General features: G+C 43.6%; 1 protein-coding gene and 1 long non-coding RNA gene across 3 annotated transcripts in view; both read left to right on the forward strand.

Moving 5' to 3' along the window:
• Nucleotides 1-4,151, forward strand: part of LOC130575288 (uncharacterized) — an 8,868-nt gene extending 4,717 nt beyond the window's left edge. Inside the window, exons 4-6 of the long non-coding RNA XR_008965540.1 lie at nucleotides 1,088-1,216; nucleotides 2,907-3,103; nucleotides 4,034-4,151. This is a non-coding gene — a long non-coding RNA (uncharacterized LOC130575288). The remainder of the gene's footprint in view (nucleotides 1-1,087; nucleotides 1,217-2,906; nucleotides 3,104-4,033) is intronic.
• A 3,605-nt stretch (nucleotides 4,152-7,756) lies between these two features.
• Nucleotides 7,757-18,434, forward strand: PGAM5 (PGAM family member 5, mitochondrial serine/threonine protein phosphatase). Of its 2 annotated transcripts, none has more exons than XM_057369075.1 (6): nucleotides 7,757-8,050; nucleotides 10,995-11,173; nucleotides 12,410-12,535; nucleotides 12,985-13,073; nucleotides 13,364-13,497; nucleotides 15,311-18,434. In XM_057369075.1, the coding sequence occupies exons 1-6, from the start codon at nucleotides 7,794-7,796 to the stop codon at nucleotides 15,459-15,461; spliced, it is 936 nt and encodes a 311-aa protein (XP_057225058.1). In that variant the 5' UTR covers nucleotides 7,757-7,793; the 3' UTR covers nucleotides 15,462-18,434. The 2 variants fall into 2 exon arrangements, with proteins under 2 accessions (XP_057225058.1, XP_057225059.1); XM_057369076.1 differs by having other exon boundaries at nucleotides 13,367-13,497.
• The last annotated feature ends 6 nt before the right edge of the window (nucleotides 18,435-18,440 follow it).

The raw sequence follows: 18,440 nt of genomic DNA on the forward strand, positions 1-18,440 counted from the left end.
GCCTTAGCCTGGGTTGACATCCCTTGATTTTTGAAGCTGAATTCCTTGGATGCTCCATGACTGCCTAATCCTATGCTTAAGGATAAATTCATCACTTGAATCCTACAACTAGTGACTTGAATAACTTAAACTAATGTGGTGGTCAGACTGCCTCAATGCAGCCAGCTGATTTTCACCTGAGGCTCCTTAACATTTCTCTAGGAAATGCATGAATACATTAGTAGAAAATCGATGGAATAAGTTCAGTAACATAATCTGGAAGAGAAAAAGAGCCACAATGCCATTTTGCCTGATCTATACCTATAGCAATTTCCAAGTTATTACACATGCACACACACAYGTAAATATACACATACATTTACATATATGTGCCCAGATATTTATAAAACCAACCACAGCCTTTCATTTGTGTGTGCTGTGATTCATCAGCAGCAATTGTTTTTGGCAGGGCCATAATTTCAAATCTTCTGCTGAGGATGCCTGCCAAAATGTTGTTGGACAGAGATAGGATGAGGAAAGTTATTTATAAATGGAGATAATTAAGTCCTGTGCTTATTAGTGTTGAGAATGAGACAGAAAGACGTGTGTAGTAATGAGTCTTGTAATATGAGAAGAGGCTCTTTATGATTTTCTAACTGTTGATAGAAAAAATAAAGAACCCAACCCTTCTCAGGTGAAACAACATCATTATGTGCTGCTCCCAGCTACGAGATTCAGACTGTGAGTGTGTGTGCTCTGCTGTAGGACAGATCTCAGACCAACAGAAGCTTGGAATACTTCCACAGGATCCAGGTGCTGACTGCCATAACTGAGATTAGATTCTGTTTCCTCAGTCCTGGTGTTTGCATTTTGTGTTCAGGCAAAAACAAGAACAAGCACTGATCAGACATAGGAACTGCATTAACTCCTCTCATTTGGAARCARTGCTCACCACCACAGTCAGGAGAGRGCAYTGGGCTSTCTGGTGCTCTGCTCAGCAAGGCTATTTCTGTGTTCCAGCAGTCATGTGGATCTATGTTCACCCCTTTTTTCTTCAAGAGACACTTTCACTGGGACAAACTCATCTTTCCACTGGTTTTCTCCCTAGAGGCATAAATCCAGTGASCCAAGGTGAAATTCATCCCTGCAGGGTCTGAAGGACACCCAGGCACACACAGACAATGCAGAGCACCCAGGACAATGCTCAGCCAGTTACTACAGAAGAGCTGCTCACATGGTGAGTCAAGAGAATAGGAAACATTTCTTAGCTCCTGACTTTGTACCAAGCTTACTAGATAGTGTGACTAATGTGTAGGAGACACTTAAGCACACATCTGTGTTGAAACAGTTGAATATCCCATTAACTTCTGGTACTTCCAAGCTATTTGGACTGGTCTCACAATGCTTTGGATTTTAAAGGCTTGTGGCTCCTGAAGTCTCAAGTAAATGCTTGCTTTAGGCGTTTCTGAGTTTTTCATTAGCGGTGAGGGGAAGAAATAGTGTTCAGCATTGCAGAGAGAAGCTTGAAATACAAAAATGAAATCTCTCCAAAGGTCATTATTTCTCCTGCACGGTGTGGGGGTTTTTACACGCTAGTGCAATACTGACAAGGTCCACTGMCTTCAGAAAGATTATTCATACATTTAAAGGTAGGTACAGTGTAARTAAGTGCCTGGCTTGGCTGGGCTTTGGTCTTTCTTTAGTGGGGGTGGTGTTGGGAGAGCTGGTCTGGCTAAATTGGAGCCACAGCTGCTCTTTCTGCCCTGTCGCCAGCAGGGAATGTCACCTGTGTGGCTCAATATCCCCCAGGTTCTCCAGACCTGGAGTTAGCATCACTTAACCCAAAACTATTCCATCCTAGGGTTTTGCCTACACATCATCAATGCAGCCTGTATGTGAAAACACTGCATTTAAATGCTGTTGCCAAAAAAAGAATCAGCGGGGTTTAGACAGCCTGTGCCAAGCTCATCCCTAGGGTGATTTTTTGAAGTAAAGCAGAGAATATCTAAAACAGCTCCTGGCAGAGAGATAGGAAAGGATATTTGGGGGAGCTAGAATTTTGCCTTTGTATTTCTTGTAAAGTATTAAAAGGATCCTTAGAACTAGAAATCTCYTAAAGTGTGTAATTATGTACGTCAYGGTATTGCAGACGGTTCTGCAAGCAGAGCACTCTCTCTCCTGCTAAGGGAATTTTGCAGAGCAGGTTTTTTAGTGGTTTGCAAGGGCACCTAAAAGCTGTGCTGGGTTTACAGACTGCAGTGCTTAAATATTAAATGCTCTGTARTGACAGTTACTATCAAATGCAATTCAAGCTGACAATGTCAAGACCATAGCAACTATTTGTTTTTCTTTCTGAAACAGAAAAATAAAGGAAAATGGTGCAAAGGGAGATCAGYTGAACTTTGCAAAAGCAGCATATGCTGTTGCAAAAGCAAATTCTCACTTGCTAATCAGGATTAGGAGAAATGCCTGAGTTGTTTCATTGTTGGGAGCTATCAGCAGCACCTGTGCTTCATTAGCAAAATCAAAGTTTACTGTTATCTAAGACAAAAACGTTGAGGGGGGCAGGTGGTCCTTGAGGCAATAATATCAAATCCCCTTTTGTTTCCTGGAGAATGATTACAGTGAAATACTTTGCTTATGTTTCCCTTCTTTAGACCATCTGTTTCAMATTAAACCCTTCTGGCGTGATACATCATCATTTATTAGAGCATTACATTAGATAATGCAGTGTTAGTACGGCTGTTATAAACCCTTAGTTTCATGAGCGTGACTTCAGGGACAGAACTGACGTGTTTACTTAATGAAAGGGCCAGAGACTGTTAAAAAAAGCTAGTTTTCCAGTTCAGAAATGACTTTTTTTTATAGGCCTTTCACAATTACATTTTTGGTGTGTCTTGATTTGCAACTCTGAATGTGTTTGGTAGAGTGAAAACTTCTGGCTCTAGATGACTGAAAAGGAAGGTGCTGAGAAGGACTTGTCAGTAACAAACTGTGAGACACCTAATGCTGGAAACACAATCCCTGCACATGATGGTGTGACATCCATTGCCATAAGTCTCCAGTGCCCTGTAGAACTCAAGGCACAGTCCCTTTGATTCTACAGCCCRTGAAGATCTGGCAGGTAACACCCCCACATCTGAGGGAATTTTCCAAGTTTTCATTCTTGTCCTCTGTAGAAAGGGTTTTTTTTTTATGCTTTGCATCAGAGGCAAAGCTTCATATGCCAATAGACAGAAGACAGGCTTTGGTCCTAGAACTGTCCATCACTGCAGTTGCAACTATTTGGGGTCAGTTGAAGAAGTAAAAGACCTTGCAAGGAGACTTTTTTCCTAAATTCTCTGTCCCAGTGTACTAAAAAGACTCACTCACCCCTTACTAGAAAAGTAAGGAAAGTGATTCAGTCCCAGGAAAAAAGACCCTTATAGCTATATTTGAGATACTTCAGTTTACCAGTTAAGTGCACTGTTACTAAAAAAATGCCTTTCAATCTACTTCAGCTACAAAGATGGTGACTGTGAGTGCAAAATTAAGAAATGGATTTAATCATTCATGATATAAAAACTTTGTATGCTTTAGATAAGGCAAAGCCTGCTTTTAAATATGCTTATAGAGAGTGTGCCTGGGGAAGAGGACGAGCCTTTCATCTTAAATGAGCTGCTCATTTTTTTTCTGGTCAAAGAAAACTGAAGAATCTCCTAGTAGGTGATTCACAACACCTAGATTAAATTCAAGATCTGAATCATTGCTGAAATAGATATATGTAGAGTTCCTTTCATGCCAGAATCTCCCAAAATTTTGTGCTGTATTTAACCAACATAGTATTTTTGTAGTTCCACTTACCCTTCAGCAATGCAGGCAGATACAATCAGGAAGCCAGCGTCTGCTTCAAAATCTTTTTTTTTTTTTTTTTAACTGATCAAATCATACTAACCAAAGTTGCTTAAAAGCAGTATTCTCTCTTGCTCTGTTAAAAAGAATGTATTAAGTGAGCTTAAGTAGCATCATTTTATAACCCTCAAGTTTAAACTAGTGTATCATTTAAATGTTGCAGGTCTGAAGCAGGACAGGATGACATCAATATTTCCTTTAAGAAGGCCAGCAGTAGGTCCACAGTGTATGTCTGAATAAATGTGATTCAAATGACATCATGTTAACTTTTTTCCTCTCTCTGTTGCTTTTACGAGAATAAATTTACACTTTTTTTTTTTTTTTTTACATTGGGAAGGTGGTATATGGTAAGTAAATATTTTTGAGGTCATGGAAGAGGCTTTTGAAAACCACATTTTCCTTGTTTCAAATGTCCTTTTATTACTCTGTTTTGTCTAAGAAAACTGCCTGAGAGTTCATGAAGCTTTGCTTGCCAGTTGTAGGCTAGAGACCTGCCCTTGCTCTCCCTGTAGCTAATGGTAAAACATCCAAACACTGACTCATCCCTGTAGGGATCCAAGTCCCATCCAGGGATGAGCTGTTTGTATTCCTGGTGAAGTTAACCCCGAGGGCTGCCTGGGCCTGCTTTGGCCACAGGGTTTTTCTACCTGCTGGGGGAAACCATTTGTTGGGCCCCACCCGTGCTGAGCTTTCTGCCAACTTTGTGCTGGCTTTGTGATTTCTCTTTTCTTTGCTCCAGTCACAGCATAGTTCAGGTGCCCTAACCTTGGGCATCCTCCTTGAAGGTATCTCTGATCTAACCACAGAAAAGCGATAAGCCCCTGGGAATCACCCCTGAGCACTGGACCTATGGCATCAGTAGCACAAGCACTGACTGTTTTCGCTAACAGAATAATTCCATTAGTGGGCATCAGTAGGTTGTTATCCTCTTAGATGGATTTTCTGCTTACAGATGAAATACAACACAATAAAACTGGATTACAATAGCAGCAATATAAATACATATAAAAAGAACAAAGAGCAAGCAGCTGGGTAGTTATTGATGGAACATGGGACTGTATATTCAAGCTAATAATAACCTTCAACATTGTTTTACAGGTTTTTTTTTTTTTTTAACCTAATTGACTTGCAAGTTTTACAAAGTGGTAAACATAATCTAATTAAAAATGACATTTTTTTAACATACTGAGGAAAATCTCAAGTAATCTCAAAACACTTTTGCACATAAATTGTCTAAGTGCTTTGATGCCTAACCCAAGCAAAAATAAACTGCAGAATGGTGCAGAGGCACAGGAGATTCCTGATGGTGAAGCGGTAGTGCAGAAGAATGACAGCCAAAATGCAGCGCTGAGGCAATCAATACGATCCATTTTCATTTTCTAGCACAATGAGATTGCCCAGATGTTCAGCAATACTTTTTTTTGTGCTGAGGAAACAATTTTGACTATTGCTTAACAACAGTCTGAAACTTTTCTAGTGGTGAGCAGAGCTCAGCCCTGGTGCAAGTTGGTGACACTGTCGTGCACTTGGGAAACCTGCCAAGGTTTATTACTGGGATTTTGACTCCAAACAGCAGATTATTTGTGTAATCAATGCACCTTGAACAGCATTGAAATTTCAACCTGAACCATATGATTTCAGAAATCAGTTCAAGCAACTGAGAGATTTATCAGGAATTGTTTTATTTGTCTGATCCAGCTTCAGCCTGTCCCTGTGAGCGATGGTATCTGGTGCAGTTTTTTCCTTGTTTTGTGAGACGATGGAGGCCAAATGGGATTCAGGGAGGGGAGGCTGCAGCGGAAGAGGTCAGATACAAGTGGAACCATTTAATGGAGAATAAGTATTCCTAGGGATAAAAGAGAAAAGGCATTATGAAAGAAAATATTTAGAACTCATTTGTAGGACTCTGGGAGACGGAGACCTGGGGAAAAGGGACTGTGCAGTTTTAGGAGAACTTGGATGTGAGGTTTTGAAGCCAAACATTTTTCTGCTGGGATCTTGGTAAGAAAGAACATACACATAAACAGTATAAATACACATACCTGCCTATATAATAAGATAAACTGAAGAAAAATAATAAAATTAACACTTTAAAGCTATAGAAGAAGAAACAGAAAGTTTCTTCTTCTAAGTACCATAAAAACAGAGAATGAGCACGCAAGAAGGATAAAGGAGCGTCTGCAGCAGATTTTCATCAGGGTCTGATTCACTTATGTGACCCCTGGGAGCCACTGTTGGTCTGTGAAGTGCCCCAGGGCCAAAGGACCTGTGCTCTAGTTAGATGTGTGTCTCTGCACCATATGTGTGTGAGACAGAGACACGGAGTGGTGGACAGGGGAAAGACACTCCGCTGGGAAAGCTGGAAGGTGGCTCAACTAGCAGAAGGATCATTTTCTTTTGGGCCAGCACRGCTTCCTTGTAGCCTGTTAGCCCCAGGGCTCAAGGGAACACATCTCTTATGTGCTCAGGAGTCTCAATTGCTCTGGAGTCACTCTCACTGGTTGAAATCTGGCAGTTGGAAACTACCCAGCTGGCATGTTAGTGGARTAACAGGGATAGTAATATAGAATTTGTACTTTGGGGAATGTGGGTATGGAGTTGGAGCTTGAACAGGTGGACAGGAGTGGTAAGAATGCATAATTAAATATGCAAAGGATGGATAATGGAATCTGTAAAATCTGCTGGCATCCCAASGTCCACATTCATCAGCAGTTCTGTCACCATTTGCAAACTGCTGAATCTGACAGGTAGAAACCAGTGCTGAATTTGGGATGTCAGCTCAGGAAGAGGGGGCTCTGTTCTGGTTCTCTTTCTCCGAGGCTTCTATTGTGAGGTTAAGAAAGCACCATTGCCCATCCACAGGTAATTAACATTCCAATGTGAGATAATTAGCATTCCASTCTTTCTTCTGAAGGGAGTCTTCATGTGAAGAGGGGAGCAGCTCTTCCAGCATCCCACAAGCGGCGGGATGGGAATGCCCGGGCAGGCGCTTCCAGCTCGGGTCTGCTGAGTCCACCTGGCTGGTAACTTTTATTTCCCAAAATACAGGTTCCTGGTTTCCAGTGCCAGGGACCCAGTGCTGACTGTAAGAGATTGGTTCCTGTATCACAGAATCACAGAATCACAGAATCACAGAATTGTTGGTGTTGGAAGGCACTTCTGGAGATCATTCATCCCAACCCCCCAGCCCAGGTAGGGTCACCCAGAGCAGGTGGCACAGAAATGCATCCAGGTGGGTTTGGAATGTCTCCCTCCCTGGGCATCTGTTCAGTGTTCTGCCACCCTCACTGTAAAGAATTCTTYCTCGTGTTGAGGTGGAACTCCTTGTGTTTCAGTTTAAGGCCATTGCCCCTCGTCCCATCCCTGGGCACCGGTGAAAAGAGTCTTCTCAGAATAAACAGGCCCAGCTCTCACAGTCTCCCCTCGGAAGGGATKCTCCASACCCCTCATCATCTTCACGGCCTCTCTGGACCCTCTCTAGGGTCCTTGTTTTTGTTGTACTGAGGAGAAACTGGGCACACTGATAAAGCTTGGGGCTTATCACTAAACATGACGGTCCAGGCAGTGCTGGGTTGGTGCTTGGACTCAATGTACAGGTTTATTCCACCCTGAAGGACTGGATACCTCATCAGGCGATTAAACCAGGCGGGGCTGGCGGGGATCCCCTGCCCAGCCGCACGGTGACCCGGCTGGGACACAAACGGGGTTGGAGCACCCATGCAGGACCAGCCCTGAGCCCGGCCTGCGGCGGCTGGGGGAGAGGGGCCGGGCCGGGCCGGGCCCCTGAGGGYGTGTGAGGGGCCGGGTGTCCGCCCCGTGCTCCCCGTTCGCGGAGGAATCTTGCCCCGCGCCGCGCTCCGTCCGGGGCGGGGCGGGGCGGCRCGGGGCGGGCTCGCCGGTGAGGGGCACGCGGCCGCCCCGCCATGTCGGTCCGCCGCGCCTTGGCGCTCGCCGCCTGCGGGCTGGCGGGCGGCTCCGTCCTGCTCTCCGCCGTCGTCGTGGGCAAGCAGCCGGCCCGCGGCGGCACCGACAGCGAGCCGCGCCCGGGGGGCTCCGCCGTGCCCTCCGCCGCGCCGCCCGGCTTGCTGCTGCTGCCGCCCGCCGCCTCCTGCCCGCCGACCGCCGGCTGGATCGAGAGACCCGCGGGCAGCGGCAGCTACTGGGACAGCAACTGGGACAGGTGGGTGCGGCCGGGCTGCGGTGCTGGGGGAGGTCGCGGCTGTGGTGAGGGGTCGGGAGCGGCGGCGGGAGCTGCTCTGAAGCCCCTCGGGAGCGCGGGCTGGGCGGGCCGGGGTCCCTCTGGGGGCGGGAGGCTCTGGGTGCCCGGGGGGGGGGGGCAGCCCCCGGCCCATGGGGCACCCCCGAGGCGAGGCGGGACTCGTTTCCCGTGTGGTGACCTGCTCAGAGCGGAATCCAGCTGGAGTTCGTGGACACCCGTAGAACGCTGGAGCGCCCGAGTGCTCTGGAAGGATGAGCTGGGTTTTCTTCAGACAGCTCGGAGACTTGTCCTGTGAAGATCCCTTTATTTTGATGCTTTCAGCCAGCGAGACTGCAAAGCCTCGGGCTTGTGACAAATGTAAGCACTGGGTAGAAGACATCCCTTTTTAAATTTTTTTTATATTTTTTTACCACGTTTCGATTTTGCTGTGTGTCTGCACCAGTGTCATCAGCTCAGCAGCAGCTCCCGTGTGGGTGCCAAGCGCTCTCATGTGCTGGGCAGGCACTGGGCCTGCTGCTCGTGGTGGCCATGGAGCTGCGTGCTCTTAAATCATTGTAAAGGCATTGCCGCTTGGAGCTAACTCAGTGTTCTTCAGTGTTGAAACACATTCTTGCAAGGATCGACATTTTTTCTGAATCTGTAATTAGAACGTGCAGATATCTGYATTGAGCTTTGGCTCATTTAATTTCTGTCTGGTAGAATTATCTCCCTGGGGAGACTTGTGTCAGGCTCCAGTTTMATCATAGTAAATCCAAACCTAAGCACTAACAGGTTTTTATTGTATAATGCATCATTTTGATTTTTGAGAGGCTACAGAGGCTACAGCATCAAATGCTCATATAAATAGGGCTATGTACACCCCAGTGGTAAAAAAAAMCCCCTTAATTAAGTAAGGCTATAGCAGGTTACACAGTTATACTGAGGGAGGCACTAAAGCTGTTTAACTGCAGCTGCAGGCCTTCCTGGTTCTGCTAAATGGTTGATTTTTTTTCACGGATTCGAAAGTGCTTTCAGACTTATATTTTTTTAAACCAATCCAGGAAGTAGAGATTGTGCTGTAAGTTAGAGCTGTGGCCACTGCCTGAACAAATACAGCAGATACACTCTCCTGAACTGCTAGGAAGTATTATCACCACTCATCATAGTGTGCAAACAGTGGAAGTGTGAATTTATTACCCCAGATCAATTTGTTTTCTGCTGCTTGGTATCTTCCAGTTGGTGTGCTATGGCTTAGATTGGGCCTGCTTGAAATCTTAATTTTGGCTTTTGCATGTTGGCAGAAACACTTAATTGAGAAATTGTTCGATACACAGAATATCTGACCACTGCTCTTTGGGGGCAGGGATTGTTTAGAAAGTTAAGTCTTGAGCACATAACCAAATACTACAATATTTTTATCAACTGATGGCTTTTCAAGTTGGGAACAGAAGAAAAGAGATTGGTATTGGTCTGATAGGATATCACACTTGAGAGGTTGAATTGATCTGTGCCATTTGCACAGATATTGTGCAGCTCACTTCTTGGAGAAGATGGATATAGTTTCATTCATGTGGAATACTTCCTTTCAGACATCAGATGAGTTACTTTCTTACYGCTTTACAAATGTGCCTGAATTGATTTTAGAGATTTTTTTTTTTGTTTTCCTATTGTATCTTGCCAGCAATACAGTTTTCAGTAAATACAAAGAAGTATCCTATGAAATAGTAATAGGATGTCTTGTTACTGGACTATTGTTTCATTTTTAATGCCTTGCTGAACTTTAACAGCTCGAGGAGTGTGTTGAGCCTCATTGTTTAATGGAAATCATGTGTTCAGTAAAGCAAAATGGAGGCAGAAGGGCTTTGCACATCCAGTCTTGCCGTGAGAAACAGGTATAGGAAGCAGCAATTTTCTGTGAATAAACTACTTTGTTCCAACCTGAATAAAAATGATATTTTTGATTTTAAAAAATCTATCAACAAATAAGTTTAATTATAATTAAAGAAGTGAGGTCTGTTATGAATGAAATATGCTCTGAGGTGGAGTGATTTATATTAATGGGGTGGAGGATCAGTGCAGAGAGGGCCCCAGACGGATGTGGGCAAGGTTTGGGCAGGGTTGGTGATGGTGGTGCAGGGTTGCTGCTGGCAGTGGGAGATCGGTGGCACTGAATCAATGATAGCAGAGAGAGAGGGGGAGATCCCCGTGTCCTCAGGAGAACCAGGTCAGCTGTCTGGGTGATGTGCAGAGCGGGGTGCTCTGTGCACTGTGACAAGTGGAACAGAGATTAAAGTGGCATGAGGGGAGAGAGTGCTGAAAAAGATGAAAGGATGAATAAAACACTCCAGGCTGAAAAAGAAAAGGAAGTTTTACTGGAGAGACCTGACGTGACCTAGTTTAAAGCAGAAAATAATTCTCCATGTGCTCTGCAGAAGATTGGAGYCTTTCTAGGATGTTGTTGGGGGGGTGGTTTTTTAGTAGTTTGATGTGATTGATAAAGTGCAGATTTTGTAGGTATTATCACAGGGCCTTTTAGATATGGAGCATTAATGATCAGTCAAGTCCTTTTTCTCTTTTCCTGGGTATCTATCCTGGTTAGTTTTTCTTGTAAAAACCCTAAAAGATTGTCTGTTACTCATTGCTTTTATTTCCCAATAATTAATTCAAGTGGCTGGCACTAAGTGGCAGATTTGTGTATGTCAAGTTACACCTTTTAACCTATGCCATAAACTTTTTTTTTAATGTAGGCATTTAGTTACACCTCTSACACAAAGCTTTGAATCAGTTTCCGATACAAATGGCTAAATTGTCAGTTTTATTTCTTAACTATATCTGGAAATAAGGCAAGACTATATATAATGTGTAAAATTCCTCTGCCTTTTAGTCTCCCCTATCTAAAAATGACATTTTAAATGTATTTGTTTAGACGTGAACCACTGGCTCTTATCAACCTCAAAAAGAAAAATGAAGAAACCGGKGAAGAAGAACTTGCCTCTCGCTTAGATCATTGCAAAGCAAAAGCCACCAGGCACATCTTCCTGATCCGTCATTCCCAGTATAATTTGGATGGCCGTGCTGATAAAGACAGAACTCTRACCCCACTGGGTAGGTATCATTAGCAGCATCCTACTTGGCATTTTGAGGAAATTATTTTTCACATGATGAGTACACATCAGTAACTCAGCACTGTGCCACGTCTTGCTGCCAAACGTTAATCCACTGTCTGGATTTCTTTGTGGCAGAAAGATGTCAYGAATAAGTTTGTTTTCTTCAGTTTAGGTCCTCTAAATCCAAACATTAAGATGTGATTTAGAGTTCTAAACACGCTCAGTTGTAAAGAAACTTGTCAAAGGAAATTCCAAATTATCTTAAGCAAATAATCTTTAGCAAATTTTCATGCCATCTGATGTAATTACTAAGGGCTGAGGCTTTTAAACTTCACTCCATTGAGATGGATTTCTCTTATAAGATGGCTTTTGTTTCTCCTAATTTAATCTGCTGATCTGTTAAGCAGAAAACACYTCTGACTTTCAGCTGGAGTGTTTATAATTAAATACATTTCCCTTTTGCTGCTATTGCTGTTTGTGGGAGTACTGCTAATCAGTTACATGAAATGAGGATGACCTCTGTCTGGGTTAATCTTAACTCATTGATCCTGTGACTAGGTCTCAAACATACTTTTAATAGTGTACTTTAAAAGGAATGGACACTTCCTTGATTATATGTGTCAAYGCTGTTTTCAGAGGGGGAAGAATTATTATCGTGGGCTTTTTTCCACCCACATCTTAATTACTGGTGTGTAAACAGGAGTGAAATACTAATTTCAGGTGTCGAAACTGGTAACAGAACATAATCCTGTCTCATCCTGTGCCTTAGGGAAGTGGCTTAACCTGTCTTGTCATTTCACCTGCCTGCCTGAAAGGTGGGATAAACTGTCCTTAGGCTGCCCAGGTGCTGGGAACTGTGTCAAGCTTATGTAACCTTTATGAACAACAACACTGTCAGGCCTCAGGGGTCTGTTGCTTCCTTGGGATGGGGCTAGCAGGCATATTGAATACTTCAGTGAAAGTTGCTGAGTAAATTTTGAATTTTTTTTTCTTTTTGTAATTATAACAAACAATTTTTTTGATGCCAATCAAAATAGGACTTGAAATTGTCCAACCAGTAAGCTTGGCCTGAGTAAGTAGAGGCTCTGATAAAAATGTTCTCCAGTTGCTTTYTGCAAGGAAAAAGCCGTACATGGATGGAGACCTTTTATGTCTGCTGGACAACTCTTCTGATAGTTTGCGTGAGGTGCTTATGGGAGTGTCACCAATTTATGTAATGAATGTGCTTTTGAAGGTCGAGAGCAGGCTGAAYTGACTGGGCACAGGCTGGCAAGCTTGGGATTAAAATTTGATCAGATTATCCAYTCCTCCATGACTAGAGCAACTGAAACAACTGAAATTATAAGCAAACATCTCCCAGGTAAGAGACTTCCCTTAATTCTTCATTGTCTTCTCATCCTTGAAACTGCTTCCAGTAAAATTCAAAGCTTCTCCTTAAGGTTGAGATGTTACTTATCCATTTTCCAGCCCTGTTTGAATATGTCTGTATTTATAAAGAAACCTACAGCAGTAATTCTGCTTGTTTCCGTTTATCTTTAAAAGTACAAATACACTTTTTCAAAGTGTAACAGACAGGGAAAACTCAGCTTACTTTTCTGTTCACAATTGGAGTAAGTTGCCTTGCTGATGGCAAAAGAGTTAAGAGAAATTCACATCCCTGACAGAAGTGTATAGACTAAAATGGACTTTAGAATTGAGAGTAAGCCTTCTCAAAAAAAAGACTCTGAAACATGTATTGATTGTAGAGTTGTGGGCTCTTTGTAATGGCATGGGAACAACTCCTTTCTGAATGTGTATCTAATATTTCAGGAGTCAAAAAAATTAGTACTGATCTGCTGAGAGAGGGAGCACCTATAGAACCAGACCCTCCAGTCTCCCACTGGAAACCAGAAGCTGTGGTAACYTTTTCTTTGAAGTTTTTTATTGTTTATGATTTTTTCAGTATATTCTATATGGACAGTAGCAGTAACTTGCAGTGTCTGAGCTGATGTTTATCACAGCCCTTAGGTAACTGCATGTTTTCCTGCTCCCCAGTAAGTGTGCAGAACAGTTAAAATAACCTGCAGTCCTTGAGTATTAGCTCAGGTGTGCACCCCTGTAAGCAAGAGCTCTTGGGGAGCTGAGGCCCCCAGGGAATGCAGGCAGTGCTGCTCTGAGCTGTGTGTAACTGTKACCTCGGTGCCTTTAGCAGTATTACGAAGATGGAGCTCGAATTGAGGCTGCTTTTCGAAACTTCATTCATAGAGCTGATGCCAAGCAGGAGGAGGACAGCTAYGAGATCTTTGTGTGCCACGCCAACGTCATCCGCTACATCGTGTGCAGGTACGGGCTGGGTGCTGTGCTCACCTGAAACGGGGTTGGCTTAAGGCACCTCTGAGGTGGGAGATGTGTTGGTTTGGCTTCTTTGAAGTGGCTGGAGATCAGTTYCTGCATTGTGAGCAGCTGCTTCTGCAACTTCATTGAGGTACATTTAAAAATTAGAACATTTTCATTCTAATTSTAAAGCAAAAATGGCTAGATCAGTGAAAATTAACCTTTTTTGTACATCGGAACTTATATTTGAATTACCATATGCTTCTGTTTCCATACTGAGGGCAGTACCTGTGTGGACTGTTGGAAAAGATGACAAATAGAGTATTTGACTGGATCCATCTCTTTGAGGTGAAATGAGTTTGATCTCACATAATTAAAGATTGATAGAGTTTTGGGAATTCTTTACCAATGGAAATCTTTGAGTTGTGTTCAAGTTGCATTAGAGTGCTTTTGCAGTAACATCCAGTATTGCATTAAGGGGAGAGTAGATCTTTCTGGTAACATCAGGGTTGTTCATAAAGCAGAACACAGTTCTGGATCTTTGCCTGTCTCTGTATYCAGTCAGCTGAGTCTGTTTTATTCCTCTTCTCAACAAAACACTGTAAGATAATTTGTCACGAGSAGGACAGATGTGATTAAACTTTAATCTGATCAATATCTACAACAATTTCAGTTAGCTTTATTTAGCTGAGCTAGTTAAATGCTGGCCTGTCTGTTCTGTGGGCTGCTTTAGAGCTTTTCAAAATTGCTGTRCTTAAAATTATTGATCAGGTAAATAGAATATACTTTCCTGTGCTAAAAAATATGTTGCTCTTGCCAAGGCTTTTTTTGAAATACATACTTTTTCTCTTTGCCGCTTGCTTTCCTTTTCATTTTAATGTGTCTTCTGTGCCTTCYATTCCAGGCAATCTGATAGCACAATTGAACAGAATCCATGTAACATTCCCTTAAAATCTAACTTGGCTGTAGCTGATATTTAATTTCTTGGGCTTTCTACAAGACTGTTGTAAGAGCCAAAACCAAGTTATTCCTCTGTATCGGAGGCAAAAGCTGTTTGAGGGAACATGGCATTTTTTCCAGCTGTTTAATCCAATTGTTTAATCCATTGATGGAGTTCCTGAGGCTGTTGAATTAGGAATTTTGGAATGGCTGCAAACCAGCTGTGATGCTGTGTTTCTGTGGAAGGCACAAGGTACTTTTTCTTGCCCTTCCTGGGGAATGATGGAKCCGATGGAAAGTAATTCTTGTGAACTTCTTCCCTAGGCACATGCAGGCCAGTGGAGCGAATCCTGTGTCACTGCCTGTGCTGTGGTGGCATGGTTGAAATGGAATGTGGCAGTCACTGCTTGCCACATCCACCTTGTCTGTGTGGAGGTGGCCCTGGGATGCTGAGCCAGCTTTGCCCTGTCCCACCTGCACAGGGGCTGTGGTGCTGCAGCCCCTCGGGGACAGCTGGAGCCTGGGCCATGCCCTGGGGGCTGCTCAGAGCACTCCCAGCAGCCTCACTGCAKTAGAGCTGCTGCCTTCTGTCCACTTGAACTAATCCTGTCAGCAGTAATCACACCCATCTGCTGGACTCTGCTTATCCAAGTGCACTCTTGGCCCTGGTCCAGTTACCAATGCTGTGGTTTTATATCAATTCCACAAGAAAAGTCTTTTTTATGAGTCTGACTGGGGGGCATTGGTGTACAAGCTGCACAATGCCCACCAATTTTGATTTTTCCCCTTCTCTCTGCCCGTTATCTGGGACAGAAGGTGATGCTGTGAGGGCATGTTAATCTAACCATTTCTAAATGAATAATACATGTGTTTTCTTCACCAGAGCACTGCAGTTCCCCCCAGAAGGCTGGCTGCGACTGTCTCTCAACAATGGCAGCATCACTCACTTGGTGATACGTCCCAATGGCAGAGTGGCCCTTCGAACACTGGGTGACACAGGTTTCATGCCTCCAGACAAAATCACACGCACCTGAATGAGCAAAATGGATGGATGGCTGTCCAGGAGCTGCCTCTAGTCTCTTTGCACTAGCACATTCTGCTACAGTACTAGATTTTTATTACTTTGGGGTGTGATGCTGTCCTAAAATGTCCTTTAGCCCCTTTCCTTCTTCATATTCATATCTGCCTTTCAGTCCAGAAAAGAAGAAACCTTTGTGAGCCTGAAGCTGTCCAGTCCTTACATATTCCCCAAAACTCAGAGCTGAGCTGTGGAAGACAGAGATTGAATTTCTGCTCAGCAGTTGCAGGAGCACTGACTTTCCCCCCATCCCGCTGTGAATTTCCCTAACCAAAGCTTGCTCCTGTGGGTATTTTTCTTGKGCAGGAAGSCGATTGGTGTGGGAACAGCCTTGTRTCACACTGCAGCTAAAAGGAAAGGTGAGCCAGCTTGTTCCAGCTCCTGCAGAAGTGACAAACAGGGTATTCTGCTGTTCAAAGGACAAAGGGATAAAGCTTCAGTTTTTGTAAGCTGTTGAGTGTGTATGTTGATGTTGTGTCATTGTTCCCCTCTGCCCCCAAAAAGCCCATGTGAACTGTGCCTGGAGGTTACAAGCATAAAGGAGAGAGGGTAAAAAACCATTTGCCTCAGAGCTGTGGTGCTAGAACTACTTGCTGCTTATATTAAGTGTTCCAGCATCCTCATGATGTCCTTTAAGATGTTCTTAAGMATGTTCTTCAGTCTTTAACTGAACCATGGTCTGGAGAAGGCTGTAGGGRTGAGTCTGTAGCAGTAAGATGGAAGGAAAGGAAAGCAGTAATCTTCTCAAAGTGCATTCAATTACTGACTCATATTTTTGAGTACTCTTTCCCACTGATTTCTATTTGTTGATGCCTTTCAGAGTAAAGCAATACCACCACTGCATTCAGGGTAGTGGTGCTGCAGGTCAGAGGTTCTGCAGCACTGGAGCAAACTGCTGTTGCCAGAATGGTGAGCAAGTGGCCATGAGCTGGTTTGTCTAGGCTGACTGTATAGGATAAACATCAGGCAGAATGCTCCAAGGGCCTCCTTCCTACAGCCCTGACACTGCTGGGCTGGKGGCAGGGGAGGGCTCGGAATCATTCTGAAGGTTGCTGGGCACCTCACCCAGTGTAGAATCTTGSCTCAGTTAACAGGTGGTGGCCTGGAAAATTTTCCCATATGCATTTTCTGCCTTGAGGAAGGAGCACAGACTGTAGGACAGCAAACATAATTAACTTGTTTGACAGGTTCTCTGATCATTAAGGATGTTGRTGAAATGCTGAATTTACTCCTGTTAGAGCTGGATGAAGCATAATCAGGGCATACAATTTATGGAGGATTTAAGGGCTTGATACTGAACTGCTACATTGGGATAATTTCAAGGAACTGGGACTGGTRGGGAACAAACTGATCATTTTAGGGGGCAAGAGGAAACCATCATGACGCATCTCTCATTGATGCAATGAGAATAATTYATCAATTTTTGTCTATTAACTTTTTAAAAGTTTTGAATAAAATACGTGGTCTGTCTTTCTTTCCTGTCTCTTCAGCTGAATGGCAGCATGGGCAGCTGTAGCAAATGTGGCTGGAGCTCTGCAGGAGCTGCTGTACAGGAGCTGTCATGTCCTGCTCTGCTCAGGGCAGCAGCTCTTACCAACCCCCTGAACTGTAAACTTGAGATGGGAGCCAGAGCAGTGAATTGCCCTCAGCCACAGAGCTGCCCAAGAGGGAACTGCTGTAGCCAAAGCACAGCCATTTGCAGGGCTGTGTCACCACCATGAGGAACAGGAGCACCAGCACCTGTACACTGAAAATTCTGTGCATTTTTATTATTGTGTGTGCACATGTCCCCGTCACACATTCCCTTCTCCATCCCGTGTCAGTGAACAAGCTCCCGGTGGGCAACAAGAGGACACAACAGCTCTTTGCCCAGGTACAGAAATTAACAACAGTTTTGGTGACAGTTAAAGTGCGAGTGGAAGTGTGAAATCTAAAATAATTTCTTTTTTTACCGTAGTTTGAGTTCCTGGCTCTTCCAGCACTGTAGCGCTTCAGTGGTGTAGTCCATTGTTACTGTCCACATACACAAAAGCTGCAGGTATTGTGTGAGCAAGSCCTGGAGTTGTCCTGTCATGGAATAACCCAGCTCCTCCCCACATTCCATACACTTAAACACAGGGTGCTCCTTTCAGCTATTCATTTGATTTTTAATAGAAAGAAAGATACTTCTGTATTTTAAACATGACACTTTGCTAATTAAAAAACAACAAAACAACAACTGATTGTTTGCACCTTTAAAAGTGAACTTTTGGCCAAGAAAACACAATTCAAGCACTACCACTCTGATTTTAAGTGTCTCCACAGGCTCAGTGTTGAAGGGCTTTCTTCACAAAATCACAAATGATCAAATCACTACATAAATTGCTATTTTTGTCATAGCTGAAGTAACACATTGTTAGAAAAATGACCTTTTAAGTGCAGTACAACTGGACTAACGCACATTATATAACACAGTTAAAAAAATATTTTCCTGACTGAACCAAAACATTACAAAGGCAAGGGTGTGGCAGGTGGGTGGGTGTGGGGGGTGTCTGGCTACATGTACAAACCAGTAACATACATTTAAATATTAAAAAAAAATAAAGCAAAGCATAATAAAAGTATAAAGGACAAAGAACTAGAGTGTTAGTATCAGTCCCTGGCTCAGTAACAAATCCTAGGAAAGGGGCAACGCTGCTGTATGACAGCTCTGAAGGACCAGGGGGGAGAACAGCAGCTGCACCCACAGCAACATAGCCCAGCAGTTTGGCTTCAACATGGTATTAGGCAGTTACAGCAGCTGATTACTTTCTCCAGAATGATAAAGATGTAATTTACATTAAACTATTTCAAAAACCAACCAACCAGCCGGAAAAAAAGGCCAACCCCAAACCTTTTGGAGTAAAAGTRTAGGTTTTGAGATCACAGAGCCTGCTGCATAAAAAATTAAAACAAT

This window comes from Malurus melanocephalus, unplaced genomic scaffold, assembly GCF_030028575.1.
Source record: "Malurus melanocephalus ecotype Western Australia unplaced genomic scaffold, MMel_1.1 scaffold_102, whole genome shotgun sequence".
Lineage (NCBI taxonomy): Eukaryota > Metazoa > Chordata > Aves > Passeriformes > Maluridae > Malurus > Malurus melanocephalus.